This window comes from Parasteatoda tepidariorum, chromosome 5, assembly GCF_043381705.1.
Source record: "Parasteatoda tepidariorum isolate YZ-2023 chromosome 5, CAS_Ptep_4.0, whole genome shotgun sequence".
NCBI lineage: Eukaryota > Metazoa > Arthropoda > Arachnida > Araneae > Theridiidae > Parasteatoda > Parasteatoda tepidariorum.
This window is the reverse complement of record NC_092208.1, coordinates 71553611-71573489: the sequence shown is the minus strand read 5'-3', so window position 1 is coordinate 71573489 and position 19879 is coordinate 71553611. Positions and strand designations below refer to the sequence as shown.

Genomic DNA, 19879 nt, shown 5'->3' with positions numbered 1-19879 from the left:
GGGTTGTTTGGTATCTTTGTTAGAGTCCCCACTTAAACTCTAAAAAGAAATTTAACTCTAGAAAAGCCTTCCACATTAAAATGTTTCCGAGAACGGATTATAGGTTTCTTCATAAATAACACTAAGTTTAAATAAATAACTATCTTTACTAACATTTAGGAAACTTGTAAATTTAACTAAAACATTCTAACATATATAAAACTTAACCACTTTAACATTGAAGTAGCATAGAAAAAAACTGCGAAAAGGTAACCGGCGAGAACATGCCGGACTGCTAGCTAGAACCGACGGGGAGAGAGAGCAATCTGTGGGGAGGCGGCCAAGTTATATCCAAAACATATTGTGCGCGTTTTGCTGATTTCGCCCTTCACGCATATCTCCATTCAGGCTTGAGGTTTACGTCAATTATCGGCTGCGTGCGACGTAGTCCAACGTCAGATATTCGCAGTTCGGACTTTGCATTTCAGACCGCAACGCCACAAGTGAAACTACTGCCGACAACTGGTTCAGGGTCACAACTTAGGGTAAACTCTGAAAACTCTTTATGCGTAGAAGGGAATGGGGGAACTATTGCATTGCCAACGCTGGGGCTCGAACCCCTGTTCTGTTGGTTATGAGACTGACCGTTTAGCTTTCTCGGGTCTAATTGGTGCCATAAAACTCTGGTTGTTTAACCGTATTGAGTGACAGCTGTTAATAAACGGTTTTTCTCACAGTTAATAGTTTGAATACTATCTTATTTATGGGTATTTAACCGTTTTGTATAAAGAGGGTTTAAATAACAATTAAATGGATTGTTATTTAAGCATTTTCCTTGAGTAATTTCTAACAGTTCACACATAGTTATTGAGCCTACAATTTGGAAACCCTAAACATTGATGGAAACAAAGTATAGTAATGCATTGAAATATTTAAGGAAATTAACGAAAGCCTTAAAAAGCGTGAAAGATCATGTAAAAGAACTTGAAAATCTATGAAGCACATGAAGAATTTTAAAAAAAGGGTCTGAAATAACACGTATTATATCATCAACCAGTTCATGAAAATCCTAAAAATGCATTGAAAACCATGCATTAATGATTGAAAAAGATATGAAGAAATTCGTGGAAAACTAGACGTAAGAAACTTTAATATGTTGCTCTAAAATTTTCTATCAACACATTCTCTAACACATTTTGCTTTAAAACTTATGCTTTGCTGTAAAACTTTATAGTGACGTATTATAGTTATTTAAAATGATGTATAAGTTAGTTTACTTATATCATTTGACTTTTAAATTTTTTTTGGAACTGTTTTGTATATTATATTAAGAAATACAAAAATTATGAAAGAAAGCCTTTAGATCTCTAAACAAAGCATGAAAAACGAAGTCATAATGCATCATAACATATAAAGAAATGCATAAAAACACATTAAAAAATATGACGAACCTTATAGTAGTGCATGAAAATATATGTGTATAAAGAGTATATCAAGGTATAGAAAAATTACAATGTTTGAAAAACCTAATGCATTAAATTATTTAGGAAAACTCTGACGCAGCATGAAAAAGCATGCACTAATGCTTGAAAAAATATGAAGAAATGCATGAAAAAAATCACACATATATTTTCTTTAAGGTGTTGCTGTTATCGCTCTTAACAAGAAACATAACTTAGCTCTCTTATTTCTTTTATATTATAGTTGTGCGTCAAAATAAGGTAGATGATTATTATTGATTATACACATAAGGAACATTCTTGACTCCTAAAAAATGTAACTAAGTAAACTCAAGTTCCCAAAGAATTCGAAAAAGATATTCTTTTATCCCTTTATACCAAAATATATTTTATGATAGATTCCTATTACGCCTTGACCTTTCTCTTCGTTTTGACTATCTACAGAAATCGTAAAACACGGTTATTGTACGAGTCTTTTCGCCAAGCTCTATAAATTTATCTGTTGCGATTTATCATGTTGTATCTACAAGCTCCCTCGCAAATTTTTATGATGCTTCTTTTTGATCTGCGTTATATATTATATTTGTGTCCAAGAGACGCCATTTTATTTCTCAACTACAAAATTTGAATTTTACAGTGCTTGATATTTCATAGCAATTGCAATGTTCTGAATCTGTAAATCATCATTTCATTTCGAAACTCAAAGCTGATTTAATAGTTAACTGTTGTTGAAATACATAGAGAATGATATAAAGTAAATAGCTGCTGGTGTTCAAAACTTAGGGTTATCTTCGAATGGATAATCATAAGAATATAAACCTTTTCTTTTTCTTTTTGCACGAAGAAGAAAATAAATATATTAAAATCAACTCCTAATAAGCAAACTCATTTAACCGACACATCGTTTTTAAATATATTCAAAAACGATATTTTAAAAATTTGAAAAAGATCTTAATACAATTTCTTTAAAAGACGATTTTATAAAATTAATATTTTCAAAATCGTTTTCAGTTTTAAATATTTGATATTTAATTTTTGGATGTAAAAGCTCCAGCAAAAAGTTTCTTTTATCTTGATTAAGAGGGGACTGTGTTTAAAAACGTCTTGAAATTAACATATGGTTTGAAGAAAAATATGTGAGTTATTATATCTTATTATTAGAAATATATTGAAATATTTGTGGAAAAAAATATTGTTTAGTACTAAATAATATTTATCAAGCCATCAATTAGAAAATATAATCAGCATTATGTGATCAAAGAAATGAAAAATATGTGTTCATGTCCAAATAAATTTATGTCCTACAAAAATTATTAGTAAATTTCAATGCATAGTTTTTATTATAAATTTCAATGCATACTTTTTATAATAAAAAACTACGATATTTACTTTTAAATCTAACTTACTTATATTAACATTAGTTAGGAAATATGCTAATATTTAATGCTACATAGAAAAGAGTATCGTTATAGTCTAAACACTTAGGTCATTTAGACTTCTTTTTTGTTCTTTTAATCTCATTAAAATTTGGTATAAAAAATTAATAACTTTTGTCCTAATGATCTGATCTACGTTCAAGGGCTCATTCTTAATGGTTCGAGGGCGTGACGTCAAATGAGCTAATTAATTAGTGCAGACAATATCTTAAGTTACAAAATCAGACACAAAAACGTACTTTCTCTGAATAAACAAAGCTTTTTTTTTTAACGGATTTGAATTTTTGATTCCCCAAAATATAAGGGGTAGCCGCAATTTGGTCTTCATAGTTTGGTCAAGAGAGTGATCCAAAATTTGGATCCATTAATGTTAATTTTACTTTTTGCGCATTTAGCTATACCTCGAAAACGTTTTAAGCGAACTGAAAATTTTTTTGCACACAATTATGAAATTCGTTTATTCAAAAATAATTCCTTATAAGAAATAAATTTTAGTACATATTTATTTTTTTTACTATTTTATTAAATAATGGTCGAAAATTTTTTAAGTGTAAGGTGTACAATTTTTTACATCATTTTAAAGTACGAGTTAATTTTATACGGCAAAATGCACAATTTGTGCGAAATTAGTTGAATAGTTCCTAAGAAATCAAAGAAGTCGAATATGTAAAATTAAATTTCTACATTTATCTAGCATATTTTGATTACTATTATAACGAATTTGGATTGCTAATATAAAGAATTTTGATTTCTAATACAATGAAAGTTTTCAATTTTTTTATTTTTTTTATTTTTTAAAAAGGAAAATTTATTCTTTTCTGTAAGTTGACTTTATCTTTAAATTCATACACTGAGGATAAAAAGCATGATCAAAACTACCATAATATGGTATAATTTACCGTATTTAAGGCTTTATGGAAAAACCAAAGAAGCTCGATGATTTTTATCAAAGCTCTTATGATTTTGGCGAAATTAATAATAAGATATGGTTTTATATCATGTGATAGAATTTAACAAACGTGGTAATTTGATCATATATCATGGCATAATATCATGGCGTAAAAAACATGGCGTTTGATCATATATCATGGCGTAAAAAACATTTATTTGGATAAATTTACTTTTCAGTTTTGTATTTTTTACTAATAAGACTAATAAGGTAACACGAGCTATAGTTTTGAAAACCATAATTTCCAGTAGGCCAAAATATGAACAGAAAAATTACTCAATGAGTGTTAAATAATCTCAAGAAACTGGAGCGGTAAGATATTACTTAGCTAAATACTTTATTCGCTTAAAAAAATATACGCATTGGAAAAAAATAGTCTACGTGTTTCAAGAGCTCAAAAATAGTCGCCCATTTTCAAGACTTGCCAGATGTGAATGAGAAGAAACAATAGTCATTTGAAATATAAAGCGAAAAGTTGCCAACAAAAAATGGCGAAATAAAGGTAAGAAACAAAACTAGGAATACCACAATAGCCGTGAGTGAAAAGAGATTACAAACAAAATAAAAAAAAAAAACACAGCGGCTGAAAGACGCAAATCAGGGTAAAATACAATTTTAGTTGACAACTTTATGTTATATATTTCAAATTACTTATGCCTCTTCGCATTCACGCCTAGCAACTCTTGAAAATGAGCTCCCTATTCTTGAGCACTTGAAGCATGTCAGCTGTTATTTCCATTTTGTTTATTTTTGAAGGGAATGAAGTTTTTAATCAAGTAATACCAAATAAATAGTTTAAATAACGTATATTTTGGTTTTATTTACAAAAACTATGTTGTTGTTTTTTTTTTCACCAAAAATGTTATTACTATAAAGCGTAGTCATTTAACCAGATTTTTTTTCTCAATTCGATATTTCTAAGTTGATATAAAAAGCAATGTACCATAAGTTGTCAACTAACACATGTTTCATTGTTCTATTTTTTTTCTTCAAAAATAAAAACACAGAGGTGGGTACCGCTTGTCCACTCAGTGTAAAATGCTCCATTTTAATTTTAAAATAAACTTCTGAAATAAACTAAGATAGCTATGGAATTTGCACGATGTTTGATTAACATTTTTATGTTTTCAGTTCGGCAGGCTAAAAATCTCATTCCAATGGATCCCAACGGTCTTTCGGATCCCTACGTGAAACTGAAGCTCATACCTGATGAACGAAATTCTCAAAAAAAGAAAACTAAAACCATTAAAGCTAATTTAAATCCTCAATGGATGGAAACGATGTCACTGTAAGTATTATCATTTTCTATTTTACGTAAGATTCAATTGGGGGTATTATTGTCCAATAAAAAGAATACCATGTTATATGGAATACATCTACCATCACTTTAAACCAGCGGTTCCCAAATGGTGTTTCGCGGTAGCCAGGGGTTCCGTGGGAGGGCCCAGGGAGTTCGAGAGTTTAAATTTCTTAAATCAGTAAGGATTTTTGAATTATATTTATATCTAAACAATAAACTACAATTTCGTTGATAGCTCGGTTATTTTTTATAAAATTATTTAAGTAAAAAGAGAAAAAAGAGATGACTAAATTTGTAAAATCAATATTTCTCGTTGAAATTCTCAATTTAAAATAAAATGAAAAAATTTAAGAATAATGAATTACGTTCTCTGATAACTATTCTCCACGTTCATTGGAATTATTTCTAGAAAACTATAATTCAGCTTATTTTATTCGTTTTCAGCTGATGTATACCCTCCAAAACAAATTCAGACCTAGATTAGATACCACTTCAGGCTTGCGAATTCAACTATTTGACATAAAACTATTATTTTACGAGTTTTATTGAAAGTTCGATTAATTTTTTAAAAAGCAATATTCATTTCTTCACATTAAATATTATCAAAATAATTAGTTGTCTTTCTTTGGTAAATATGTTTGACTGCTAATAAATTTCATTTGGGGTTCCGCAAAAATATACTCGATCACTTAGGGTTCCGTTGCCGGAGAGAAATTGGGAACCACCAATTAGAAAGCATACCCTCCTAAGACCCGAATTTCAGATAATGATAAAAAATGCAATTTTTATTCAGAAAGTAGTAGCCTAGAAAGTCAACTCATAAATGTGATTAAAAAAATTAATTTTAAACGAGAATAAATAAATTAAATTAATTTTTTTTTACTATTTGCAATTTTAACTTAAAAATGATAATTTTTAATATTTAGCACTTTTTACATATTGTCGGAAGTTTTTATAGCGTATTTCTTCATATTTTGTACATGTAACAAAATCCACAAGATTCAAGTATTAAGATATTTAAGAGCCATAAAGCTGTCCGAAAAGTTACTTAAATTAAAATTTTTACCTGTTTTAAAATTTTTCGTTGTCATTATTAATTTCGACAACCGAGGGTCAAACAAATCTATTGTTTTACAGACATTCGCTTTGTGAGGGCATGCGAACAGAAAATAAATCGTAAAATATTATTCCTTAAATGATAAAATTGCTAGTTTTGGTTTCTACATTATTGATACTTAAGAAGTTTTTTTATATTTTTTTCAGTGACTGAATCAATTTTTATCTAGTGATTCGATTTGAACATACTAAGATGTAATGAGCTACGATGGCCTAGTGATTAAGGCTCTAAACTGTCATTGTAAAGAACTGGGCTTCGATCCCTATGGTGTCTTGAAGACCACCCAGCTTCAGATCGATGAGTACCAACTTATCTTTGAAGTGTCCGCTATGGTATTTTTGTTCCTTAAGATGTAATTTTAATAGTTCGGGGGACATGCTTTCAAACTGCATATTTTGTGAATAATTATTTTAAGTTAAAACACAACGCAGAAACGTCTTTTTCTCGAACTAAAAAAAACATTTTTTATTAATTTGAAACTTAGTGCCGAGAAATGTCAGATCAATAGTTTGGTAGGATTGACGATTTATAATTTGGACTTCAATACAAATTTTATTTTTAACGTTTTTCAATCTGTCTCAAGAACAATTGACGCTCGCATTAGTTATGAAATTTGCTTATCCAAATGTTGTTCCATGCATTTATAATTCAATAGAATCTTGCATTCTTATTGCCGGTTGTAATATTGGTTCTAAATACTGTTTTAATTAGATAGAATTTATTTATTATTTTTGTTGTTATTCCCAGAGATCTGAAAGCAGAAGATAGAGATCGAAGACTGCTAGTTGAAGTGTGGGATTGGGATCGAACATCTCGTAACGATTTTATGGGATCATTATCGTTTGGAATATCTGAAATCATGAAAAATCCCGTTGATGGTTGGTTCAAACTACTCACCGCGGAAGAAGGAGAATTTTACAATGTTCCTGTACCTCCGGAAGGGGCAGCTATTGCTGAACTTCAGAATAAAATGAAGGTAGTGTTGCATACCACTTTGACTTCTTAATATTGCATGTAACAAATGCAATAACAGATAGTTTAAGATATTGACATTTTGAGGCTACTAGCTAGAATTCCTGAGTTAAGCTCTCTGTGAGGATAGGGACTCATCTTGTGATAACCAGACAGTATTTGGATAACACAGATAATAACACTTTTGTTATTATTATTAAAAAAGACCCATCATGTGATTACCAGACAGTACGGATAACATAGAACGTAACACTTTTTTAATATTATTAGCCTTTTCTTTAATGCCCTTAGCTTGATGAAGCCATTCTAATTCACTTATTGCACCAGCCGTAAACAAAGGGTCAAAAAAACTCATCTCGCGATTAGTAGGTAGTGCTTGGATTACATAGAATACAACATTTTTGTTATTAATATTATACTAAAAGACTCATATCGTGATTACCAGACAGTACTTGGATAACACAAAATATAATACTTTGTTGTTATTATTATTATCATAAAAGACTCGTCTTGTGATTACCAAATAGTACTTATATCGCACAGAACGTAAAGATTCATCTCGTGATTACCAGATTGTTTTTGTATAACACAGAGCATAACATTATTATTATTATACTTAAAGACTCATCTCGTGATTACCAGACAATACTCGGATAACACAGAACATAACACTTTTATTATTATTATACTAAAAGAGGATCAAAATCTGAACAAATTTCGAAATACGCTTACTCCATACTTTAAAGGTCAATACCTCATAGGTGAAAGAAATTTGAAATGAAAAATATATTTTAAAATAAAATTTTCTGTAACTCCCTAATTGAGATAAAGAAAAAAAGTCGATATGCTTCGAGACGTCTAATGATCTTAGTTCTGCCTCAATCATAGAAAACAATCATGGAAATCTATCTCTAATTGAGTACCGTAGTCTGTTTCGGCTTACGTTCTTACATTTGTTTTATTCTTTTAATTTTACTTCCATTTTTTATTGCAAAGAAGAACGTCGTGTGCTCAAAACACGTTGTCTCTTTCTTCGAATTCAACGATGGATCAAAAGATAACAATTTATTTTTAAGTAAGCCCTCGAGCTTCGTGTTATGTTAAGTAATTTTTAATTTAATTGTTATTCAACGGGTATTATCTCTTAGATTTTTTGTTTTATAAAACGATTAAAGTTTACACATTAAAGTAAAAAGACATTTTTCTATTTGAAATAATCGTATCTTAACTGCAATAAGAATTACGAGTATGTCATTATAGATATTCTGTAAGTTTTTGTCAATGGTAATAGTTGAGTTTGTTTAACAAGAGGGGTTTTTATAATTCTCCAGTTTGACTTCTCGTTTTTGATAATATGTTTGGTGGATAGAAAAGCAAAGCGTTTTTTGTCTAACTTCATTCTTGTGTTTTTTTTTCTTTTTCTTCACCTACTGGCGAAAAGTTTTCTTCACCGTAATCATTTAAACATTAGTCATACATCAATCCTTAGATAGATTGTTCAAATCTAGCAAAATATTATTGGGATGGTTTTGATTTCTACTGTTCATAATTATTTATATTTTGATCCAAATTGTAGCGCAACGCAGAGCATAACAGTAAATGGATATGAATTTATTTTATGACTGTACGAAGCGTAAATTTGTTATTTGAGTCAAATGTTCATTACTATTCTTTTGATCATGTTTTATGTTTTTAATTGAATGCATTATATAAATTTGTTTTTTTATTCAAATTTGACTGTTTATCACGGCTGATACAATGAAATAAAAGTTAGTTACAGGCCCATATAAGTTAATAGCGAACTTGTTCTCACACTAGCAAATAATTTTACATAAATGATTCAACTCCTAAAACTCATTTAATTCGAGATATTATTTCTATGCCTACTTTATAATTGATTTTATTAGATAAATTAAATGTAATAAACATAATTTAATTAAAATATGAAGAAAAATTAAAGTTGAGTCTGATGTTTCCACATTTACACTCACTTGAAGTTGACTTATCAGCTGAACCAAGAATATGCTCTGCGTTGAATAGATTAAACTTGGAGTTGTTTCCTGAATAAAATAAAACCTTCAGCATCATAAAAAAACTAGCATCAAGAAATAACAATTTACTAATTATATTTCAAACATCTTAGTTTTGTTTTTTCTTTAATAGTGGGTTTAAAAAGTCAATATAAATAAAATAAAAGTGTCCCAAAATTTCAGCAGTATTTCAATTGCTTGGCATTTTTACGATATAATGTTAGGGAGGGGAAAATTAGCGGTTCACAGTTATTAAAAATAGCATGCTACTCGAAAGCACATCGCGTTTTCGTTATCAAGCAACATTTTGAGCTATGTTGAGTCTTCCCAAAAAGTAAATTCCTCTCTTGATGCTTAGAATTGGCAGCCCAGATTACGAAATTTTACGACGTAGAACAATTTTCTTTTGTTTCTTTCTTTAATTTTTTAAATTAAAATAGTTTATGCCAGCAAGTTAACAACCATCCAAACCTTGAATATATAGCCGCACTAATAGTTTTTGCACATACTTTTGCAACACACTTTTATAGCTGCACTAATTAATCAACATCTTTGAGAGAACCCCCTTGAACCATTAAGATTGAGCTCTAGAATATGAAAATCCGATCATTAGATCGAAAGTTATTCAGGTCGGTCCGTTTTTTATTTTACGCTCTGTATAAATGTAAAATTTAGTTGTTGTTTTTTAATTAATTTCTTTTGGTTTGAATCTAAGTTAACTTCAATCTTTTTCTTCTGCAGTGTCGGCTCTCACTCAGTCAACGGCCATCCTACGAAAACGAAAGTATTCCTCAAAATGTTAGTTCCAAGGATGTTATAAAGTCCTCTGATTTTAATTTTCTAATGGTATTAGGGAAAGGAAGCTTCGGAAAAGTAAGTTCCGCTACACGGCCTTTTATCCTGCCGCTATACGGCCTTTTATCCTACTCTCATTAAAAAAATTTTATGACTTAAACATGATTGCATTTGTGAATGATAATTTTATTTTTATTTGCAGGTTATGCTGGCGGAAAGAAAAGGAACGGATGAATTATACGCCATAAAAATTCTAAAAAAAGATGTTATCATTCAAGACGATGACGTAGAGTGCGCTATGATCGAGAAGAGAGTGTTAGCGTTATCAAATAAACCTCCATTCCTTGTGCATTTACATTCCTGTTTTCAAACTACAGTAAGATATTCCCAACATTTAATTCGAATTGATAAGAAAAAAAATCAATCCAAATTTAAATAAAGAGTCTAAGCGATTCAATCGATGAGTATGTTAGGTAACTTGTTGGTTAGTTTGGGAGAATCAGCTTTCAAGTGTTGAAAAGTTGTTTACAAAATTCTAATCATTGTTAAACCTTCTTATTCAAATGCATATCACTATAAATTCGTATTTTCAGCTCGCAGATGACTATAACGTCTTTAACACATTGAAAAGTTTTGTTTGTTGTGTTATCAATGATAAGTACATCTTATTTAAATAAGTAGGAGTATAAGTTAATGTTCTCAGCTTGCAAGTGACTGACATTTTTTCTTAAACGTTTCGAACAATTTTGTTCCGGGCTTATCAATATGTAAAAGCGACCTATTTATATACGTGAGAGTAAGAAATTATGTGCTCAAATTTCAAATGACTATAACATCTTCTTAAACATATTTAAAGTTTTTTTTTCGAGATATTAATGTTAATTACACCTTATTTAATTAATTAAAAGTAAAAACTAATGTTTTCAGCTGGCAGATGACTATAACATTTTCTGTAGCACATGCAAAATTTTTGTTTGCTGATAAGTACATCTCATTTAATAATTGATAGTTTGATGATAAGTACATCTTATTTAAGTAAGTAGTAGGAGTATAAATTAATGTTCTTAGCTTGCAAGTGACTGTCGCATCTTCTTTAACACGTCGAACAATTTTGTTGCGTCCTAATCAATGTTAAAAGCTGCTTATTTATATACGTGCGAGTAAGAAATTATGTTCTCAAAATGCAAATAACTATAAAATTTTCTTTAGCACATCGAAAGTTTTTTGTCATCTTATCAATGATAAGTACATCTCATTTAAATAAGTAGGAGTATAAATTAATGTTCTCAGCTTGCAAATAACTGTCAAATCTTCTTTAACACGTTGAACAATTTTGTTGTGGCCTTATCAATGTTATAAGCGGCTTGTTTATATACTTGCCGGTAAGAAATTATATTCTCAAATTGCAAATGAGTTCAACATCTTCTTTAACGCAGCGAAAGTTTTTTTCGTTATGTTATTAATGTTAAATACTCCTTAATCAATTTTAAGTAACCACCAATGTTCTCAGCTTGCAAATGGTTTTAAAAAAATTTTAACTCATGGAAAGTTTTTTTTTAAATCGTGATATTAATGTTAAATACACCTTATTTAAATAATTATAAGTAAATACTAATGTTACCAGCTTGCAGATGACTATAACATTTTCTTTAATTCATGAAAAAATTTTATTTGTTGTCTTATTAATGTAAAATCAGCTGATTTAAAATACGCGTCAGAAAAAATAATACTCCCATCTTGCAATGAATTTAACACCTGTTTTAACGCATGGAAAGCTTTTGTTTGTTGTCTTAATGTTAAATCCATCAATTATAAATATGCTTCAGTATAATTGAATGCTTTTTGCTTGCATATGACTAAAACACCTTATTTAAAACTTCTAAAACTTTTGTTTGTTGTCTTACTAATGTTTAATCCGCCAATTTTAAATGCTTGTCAGTTTATATTAAACCTCTTAGCTTATAGATGACGATAATACCTTTCTTTATCACGTGGAAAACTTTTGTTTGTTTTCTTATTGATGTTTAATCCGTCAATTTCAATTATGCGTAAGTATAAATTACTGCTCACAGCTTTCATATGACAATAACTCCTTCTTTAGCAAATGGAAAACTTATTTGTTGTTTTATTAATATTAAATCCGTCAATTTTATAGACGTGTCAATATAAATTACTCTCAGTTTCCAGTGACTATGCATCTTGAATGCTTCCATAAGTTTAGTTTGTTGATTTTTCAATATATGCCTAGTATGCAATATATGCTGAAAAATATGTCTAATTTAAAAACGCATCGCTATAAATTATTATTTTAAACTCGTAGATTGCCATAACATCTTTTTTAACGTATCGAAAACTTTAATCCTAAAATCTCCTTATATATGTTAGTATAAATTATTTGTCTCTGCTCACAGCTGACCATACCATCTTCTATTTGTGCTCAAATCAATGTTACTCGCTTTTGGTTCTATATTGCAAAACATAGTAAACGTCTTTTCATTTTCAGTGTTGTTAAGCATAATGTATAAATACTTTTATAAATTAATAATTGAACCTATAAGAAATTATGATTATCCTTTAGTAAATTCCGCCAAGGAAAAGAAAGGTGTTTTTATTGTTGTATACGACCTTCATTTTTATTTAATTGATTTGTTTATTTCGTTTCCTGTTATAACTAATCTATGTTTTATTATTTTACAGGATAGACTGTATTTTGTTATGGAATTCATAAATGGTGGTGATTTAATGTTTCAGATACAAAAATGTGCCAAATTCAAAGAACCAGTTGCCACGTAAGAGCGATCATTTTTATCATTCTGAGTTTTCTGCGCACTTTTCTGAACTAGTCTGGGCACTTTTAAGTTACCTGTTCATTATTTATTTTTAATATATACTTATAGTCACTTATAGTTCATATTACATATCACATATAGTTCATTTATCTCAATTAAACTCATTACCGTTGGTTCGTTTTATGTATTTTTTAAAAAATTTTGTTCAATTCTTTTGCCATTTATTTATTCAATTATAATTGTTCCGGCAGTTAGCTGTGTATAATGATGCAAAGAATAAAAGTTCATGAAGTGGCACAATAAGTAATAGTTACGGTTTTTATTCGTTAATCAATTATTTTATAAGTGTATCACATTTAAAATTGATCTTAGATTTGTATGGTTTAAGATGAATTAATTGATGGTAAACTTTACTCCAAAATATAAATTTTTTACAACAGCACAATTAAAAAAAATATCATTTTAATTTCAGAATCGAGTATATAAGGGAAATCTATATATAAAATGTTAGGTGTTTTCTTGACAATTACCACCCTTAATATTAAATTCTCAATCCTTATTAAGAACAAAATAACGATAATATTAAATCATATAATTGCACAAATGTTTGTAACTGAAATTAGAAGTAAAGTTTAAAGCTTAATAGATAAGGAGAAATACGATTTTATTACACAAATATGTAAAAAAATTACGGTTTAAGTTTTGTTTCTCTTTTTATTGTATTTAATATATTTATAACTAAAATGTAAGTTTTTGTTTTTAGTGAAAAATCTTGATAATATTATTTACGCACTGTACTCATGAAATAACTCATTAAATATTCAGAGATTTTAATTATCTGCAAGAAATAAAAATAATCACACAAAAAATGCAGATGCAAAATTGATGATAGCACAGTTTATACCTTCGTCAATAGTACTTAAAAAATTTTAGGATTACTTATTTCCCTGGCTTTTTAAAGTTTTATATGTTTGGACAACAAAGAACAACGGCATGGTGTATATTTGGAGCTATTCAGGTTTATTTCTGAAAAGATATATTATGAGGAATATTAATGTATCCTATCATGCATATTAAACAACATTTTGCATAATTTTCTTAATATAATAGACTAAATTTTTATGTATACAGGGTGTTACTCAAAGAACGTCCTTTATGTATATCTTTATGTATATTTTTTGAATCCTTGGAAAAATCAATTCGAAAAGGCATATACATTGGGAGTTTCAAATTAATAATTTTGCTGGAAGAAAACGCTATCTAAATCGGACATATAACAATTAAAAAAAGCGAGATTATGTTTTTAGCGGGAAAGCAATAAAAACGTTATCGAAATCTACCGAATCATAACTGAGGATGGCGGCACAGAAAACATCAAGACTTATTTTGTTTACCCGAGGAAATAGGGAGGAAATGAAAGGTGGTTGTCAAAATTTTCATGTTTCACATAAAAATCAAACAGGTTTTGACCTTTTTTTAAACTTTGTCTTCATCATTAGTTATTCGTCAGAATTAAAATACGCTTTTCTTTTTATTAGCTTAAAAATATTAATTTGTGACCAATTAATTAAAATATTAATTGGAATTAAATATTAATTAGAAAAGGAATTAAAAATATGAATTGAGGGCAGTTTTTATAGAATGCTCTATGTGTTTTTTCTTTCATTCTTGTCAATGCACATTGCAAATTGCATAATTTCTTCGTTTATTGCTTTTATTCAGGTCATTGTCACAAAGAACTGCGTATTTTAAAGATAAAAAAAGTCACTATATTTTGATAATGATGTGTTTCATTCCTTTCAATACACGCTGCAAATTGCATAATTACTCTGTTTATTACTTTTATTTAAGTCATTGTCACAAAGAACTGGGTATTTTAAAGATAAAAAAAGTCACTATATTTTGATAATAATTTGTTTCATTCCTTTCAATACACGCTGCAAATTGTATAATTACTCTGTTTATTACTTTTATTAAAGTCATTGTCACAAAGAACTGCGTATTTTAAAGATAAAAAAAATCACTATATTTTGATAATGATGTGTTTCATTCCTTTTAATACACACTGCAAATTGTATAATTACTCTGTTTGTTACTTTTATTTAAGTCATTGTCACAAAGAACCGCGTATTTTACACATAAAAAGTCACTATATTTTGCTAATAATTTGTTCCTTTCCTGTCAATACACACTGCAAATTGTTTAACTTCTTTGTTTATTGCTTTTATTAAAGTCATAGTCACAAAAAACTGCGTATTTTAGAAACAAAAATATAACTATATTGTGATTGTAATAATTACGCTTATTTTTGTGCAATTTTGTCTTTTCTATCAATTATTGCTCAAGATAATAAGAAAGATATTTTAGAGAAAGATATTTTAGAAAAGAATGCAGAGAATTTAAAAAAATCCCTTTTTTATTTATTATTTTTTTAGTGTAATCACTATTATTTATTTTTAGTATTATTAGTTTATGAGTTAAACCAATTTAAAGTAATAAGTAATAATGCTTCTATTAAACTACCAATAGATATTGATTCTATAATAAGAACCGTTTTATGACTTGATTTATAAAATCTGATTCGAATATTTCTTTATTTTAGGTTTTATGCGGCAGAAATAGCTATAGGTTTGTTTTTTCTACATAACAGAGGTATTATTTATAGGTCAGTATTGTATACCATTAATTGTTTTTTCACCATTTAATATTTTGTTGTTAGATTATGTCACAAATATAAATTATTTTCAAAATGAAATGAGTTGTATTGTATAGTCCAACCAAAGTAGATCTTTTCTTTTGCAACAATACTTCTTTTGCAGAATCTAATCTTTATCTAATTTTTTAAAGCTAAAGCACCATGAGGAATTGGTGTATCATTTCAGTATTTACATAGAAGTGCTATAGAGAAAATTAGTGCATAAAAATGTCAATGATTGGCATTTCTGTATTAATTTTATGTTAATATTTTAGGACATTTTGTGACAGAATGGTTTTGTGAAAATGTCTATTCTTAAGATATTTGAAAGAATTTATTTTGAATGGAATTTGTATTAAAATATTTACGACCATAGATGTTTGTTGTTTTCTGTTTTAACATTCATTCTTAAATTAATTTGTCTTTTTGCAAATTCTATTGTAAGCGAAGCTAAAGTTTGAGCGTTTTCATCATGGAAAAAATAAATAGATATTTGAAAAATTTAACTAATAGTTTTCATAGTTATCAAGAGTTATAAAATTTTGTTATCTGATTATAGATGTTATTTGACATAGCAAATATTCGAACAAAAAGTAACACTTAAATGTTACTTTATTCTAATTATTTTTCTACTTATTATTGTATATAACATTTGTAATTTTATATTTATTAATAATTTTTCTATTTATTATTCCATTTTTTTAAAATTTATTTTCTATTTAATATTAAAATTATAAAGTAACATTTATTCTAAATATTTCATTAAGTCTTCCTGCAAATGACTATCGTAATGTTTTTAAATATTTGCTTTATTTATTTTGTGTGATAAAATTATTTTCATAACAAAAATATACTATACTAAGCAATTATTGCATATGTAATAATTATATATAATTATAAATTAATGGCAATTATATATAAGTTTATGAATAAAGTATTTTTAATTTCATTCTGTTAGTGAATCTTATTTTTCCTATTTATTAATCTTCTATTTCAACAAAACAAATTGAAAATGTGTATAAAGTTCATTAAAATGCTTTGGTTTCTTAATAAGAGGATGTATTTTCACTTATTTTGTATACGTTATGTGAGTAAATGAATTGCACTTTATGTTAAACAAAGTGACGATATCTTTATTTTTCTCTTTCATTTAGAGATTTAAAGTTAGACAATGTTCTATTAGATCAAGATGGTCATATCAAAATTGCAGATTTCGGAATGTGTAAAGAAGGAGTATTTGGAAATAAGCTCGCTAAAACCTTTTGTGGAACGCCAGATTACATAGCTCCTGAGGTAATAATGTCACCTTTGTGTAGTTCTGATTATCTGAATCAATCTTTTAACTAAAAATTATGATATTTTTTGTTTTAATTCATTTTGTATTAATCTATTACAGCTAGAATTCATATTGTTTACTTTTATTTTAAATTTTGTAATTTATTTGGATTAAAAGTGTAATAATGTCTATGAACTGTCAGAATTTTCATTCTAAAATTACGGTAAAATAACTGAGAGAGGTCTGTCCATCAAATTAACAGTAAAGTTTTGCGATAAAGGGCATATTTTTCTTTTGCGGTTTTGGAACCGTTTACAGCTAGTACGGTTAAAAAACCATTAATACAAAGCTATATGTTTTTAACCATTTACAACTGGAGTGGTTTCAAAACCGTAAAAAAGAAATTTAACTGGACGTTTGAGATCGTGAAGCAACTTCATGGTGCTGTGATCGATGCGTGAATGAGAGTATCGTATTTTGATAGCCCAGGGTCACCAATTGTTGAGTGCAGTACATTGGAATGAAGGAATTGTGGTATCAACGCTAGGACTCGATCCCCGTGTCGGGAGTGAGATTGATAGATTAATATTTCGTCTATAATTGGAATAGCATCTTATCTTGAATGTGGTAAAATATCAATAAAATAAATTGTTATTTAACCATTTTTTCCAAGAAATTTCAAGTGTTTCAATATTCTAGTTTACCTAGTTCTTATTATATCGCTAATACATATTCAGTTTTTGTACTTTAAATAAGGTTAATCTTATAATAACCTGTAAATTATTGAATAAAACTGAAATAATATTTTGCTGAATATTTACCCATAATTTATTAAAAGTATTGGAGAACCATGTCAGCCAGCTCAAGTACTACTTTTAGCGGACGATAATTTTTCTATGATGGTCTGCTTCTTTATAACCATACCAAGTTATATTAAAACTATCTATTTTGTTTTTTGTTATATCTCGGAAGCATTTCAAATAGGTTCACATTAACAATGAGTTAAAAATATTGTGCTTCCATCTATTCCTCAAAATATCAACTTTTATAATAGAGATTAAGCAAATTTATATTTTAAAAACATGATACATAATACTCCTAACATAGTACTTACTTAAATGAATATCTTGTCTCTTGTTGTCAATGGCATTTTCCTATATTCTACATCTAGTGATTAAATGAAAATATGATAATTAGAATCGAAAATGTATCCATATCATGGGAATTGAGTTTCGATTGTTTAAATTAAATTTCGATTTATATTTTCGCCAATTTATATCAACTGGAACTAGAGATTTGTATTTTAACATTAAGTACGTTTTATTTGCTAAGACAAAAGGTGAATTAGCATTTCTACTCTCAGCTATTTCGATTGATAAGAATTATATTAGTATAGTTTTCATTATACATTTGTAGATTCAGTTGCAAGTTAATGGATTTTTTGCCTTCATAATTGCTAAATATTATAGTATTTTTGAGAGTTGAAGTAAATGAAAAATATCTTCTACATAAAAATGTTTTTTTAAGCATATGTGTTCCATTTCTAATTTATTAAGCATTGTATCAATTTAAATAAATATATTTTATTAAATTTTCCTATCATTTTATTTTTTAAACGATTATTTCAATTCTAATTATATTTTAATTTAGACTTATTTTGATGATGCTTTACATTAAAATGTAATCTTTTATTGTAAATTTTCTTTTACATCTTATCACATTTCATGATGGTGATTTAAAGTGACATATATAATTTTTCTTTAATGTAATTATTTTCTCTGAAATAAAATAACTGACCCTTACCATTTTTATTCATACTTTCGAACTTTTAAAAAAATCTGTCAGTTTTATTTGTTTAAAAAATATTGAAAAATTAATCTATTTTCTTCATTTCGTGTTCACAAAACTATAATTCATTTACATATCTTTACAGATTATCTTATATCAACCTTATGGAAAATCTGTAGATTGGTGGGCGTTTGGAGTGTTATTATATGAAATGTTAGTTGGACAGGTACTTGGAATTATTTCATTGCATTTTTCAAATTTTATATTGGAATAATTTTTTTATTAAAAACTTATTCTTGCAATTGAGTTCATTGTTTGAATGTCAAAAATCTTAAGAAGAGTAAATAAAAATATACGGACTCCTTATGAGAAAATGCTATGTTATAATGCAATGCGATGCAGGGTGTTTCGTAATTACTGCTTTTAATATGTATTTTTAGAATTTTTGTGACAAAAAAGGTTAAGAAATATAAACCTTTAAAGTCGAATTTAATATTTGAACGAAAAGGAAAAAAGTTATCAAACCTTGTCGAATCATATCAACAAAGCGGGATTAAAAACATCAAACCGCGTTTAATTTCAAAAGAATCTGACAGGACATAGAAAAAGAATATTAGAAATACCTTTGAGTTTTCTTTGGTAATTAAACTAGTTTTGATGTTTTTAATAACAATTCCTACAATAGTAATTCGTATAACTTAGATAAAGCTTGTTGTTTTTCTCAACTTATATTATTTTAAACAACTAATGTTTTTTTTTCACTTATACCAAGGATTCTAGAAAAACTTTAAGAATGGTGTTTTCGAAACACCCCTGCATAAATCATATCTGACTTTATTTTATGTATGCAGCTTGTTTAGAAAATTTTCTTTTCTTGAATACGTACTTTTCCTAGTAATGGAGAAAAATACTACTTTGTAATTATTGCAAATGAAATTATTTATAATGTTATGGATCCAGAACCAATTTAATTATAAAAAAGGTCAAAATCTTACCCTTTTCAAATTTTACAAACTTGATTTTACTTACTTAAACTTACTTAACTTACTTTATCTAAATTTTTTTTTCAAAAGAATAAGAAAGGAATTTTACATTCTTCTTTTTCAGATAAGTTTTTTTTATTCAAAAATAATGATGTATAAAAGTATGATTTCATTAGAATACTATATCACCTTCAGAGGTTATTGAATTTTTTTTGTGTTTGTAATTTTTTTTAATATTTATTTTCTGAAGTAGTCCTCTTAATGTTTCTCAAAAAATAATATTAATAATAATAAATAATAATGAAGTTAA

General features: G+C 27.7%; 1 protein-coding gene across 2 annotated transcripts in view; it reads left to right on the top strand.

Moving 5' to 3' along the window:
* The window catches only part of LOC107449617 (protein kinase C, brain isozyme), a 170748-nt gene that overhangs the window by 107133 nt on the left and 43736 nt on the right, over positions 1 to 19879 (top strand). For both annotated transcript variants that reach the window (XM_043040695.2, XM_043040694.2), the window contains exons 6-13: positions 4956 to 5112; positions 6989 to 7217; positions 9985 to 10116; positions 10241 to 10414; positions 12736 to 12827; positions 15430 to 15492; positions 16677 to 16815; positions 18732 to 18812. In XM_043040695.2, the coding sequence (XP_042896629.1) occupies positions 4956 to 5112; positions 6989 to 7217; positions 9985 to 10116; positions 10241 to 10414; positions 12736 to 12827; positions 15430 to 15492; positions 16677 to 16815; positions 18732 to 18812 (1067 nt within the window). The remainder of the gene's footprint in view (positions 1 to 4955; positions 5113 to 6988; positions 7218 to 9984; positions 10117 to 10240; positions 10415 to 12735; positions 12828 to 15429; positions 15493 to 16676; positions 16816 to 18731; positions 18813 to 19879) is intronic.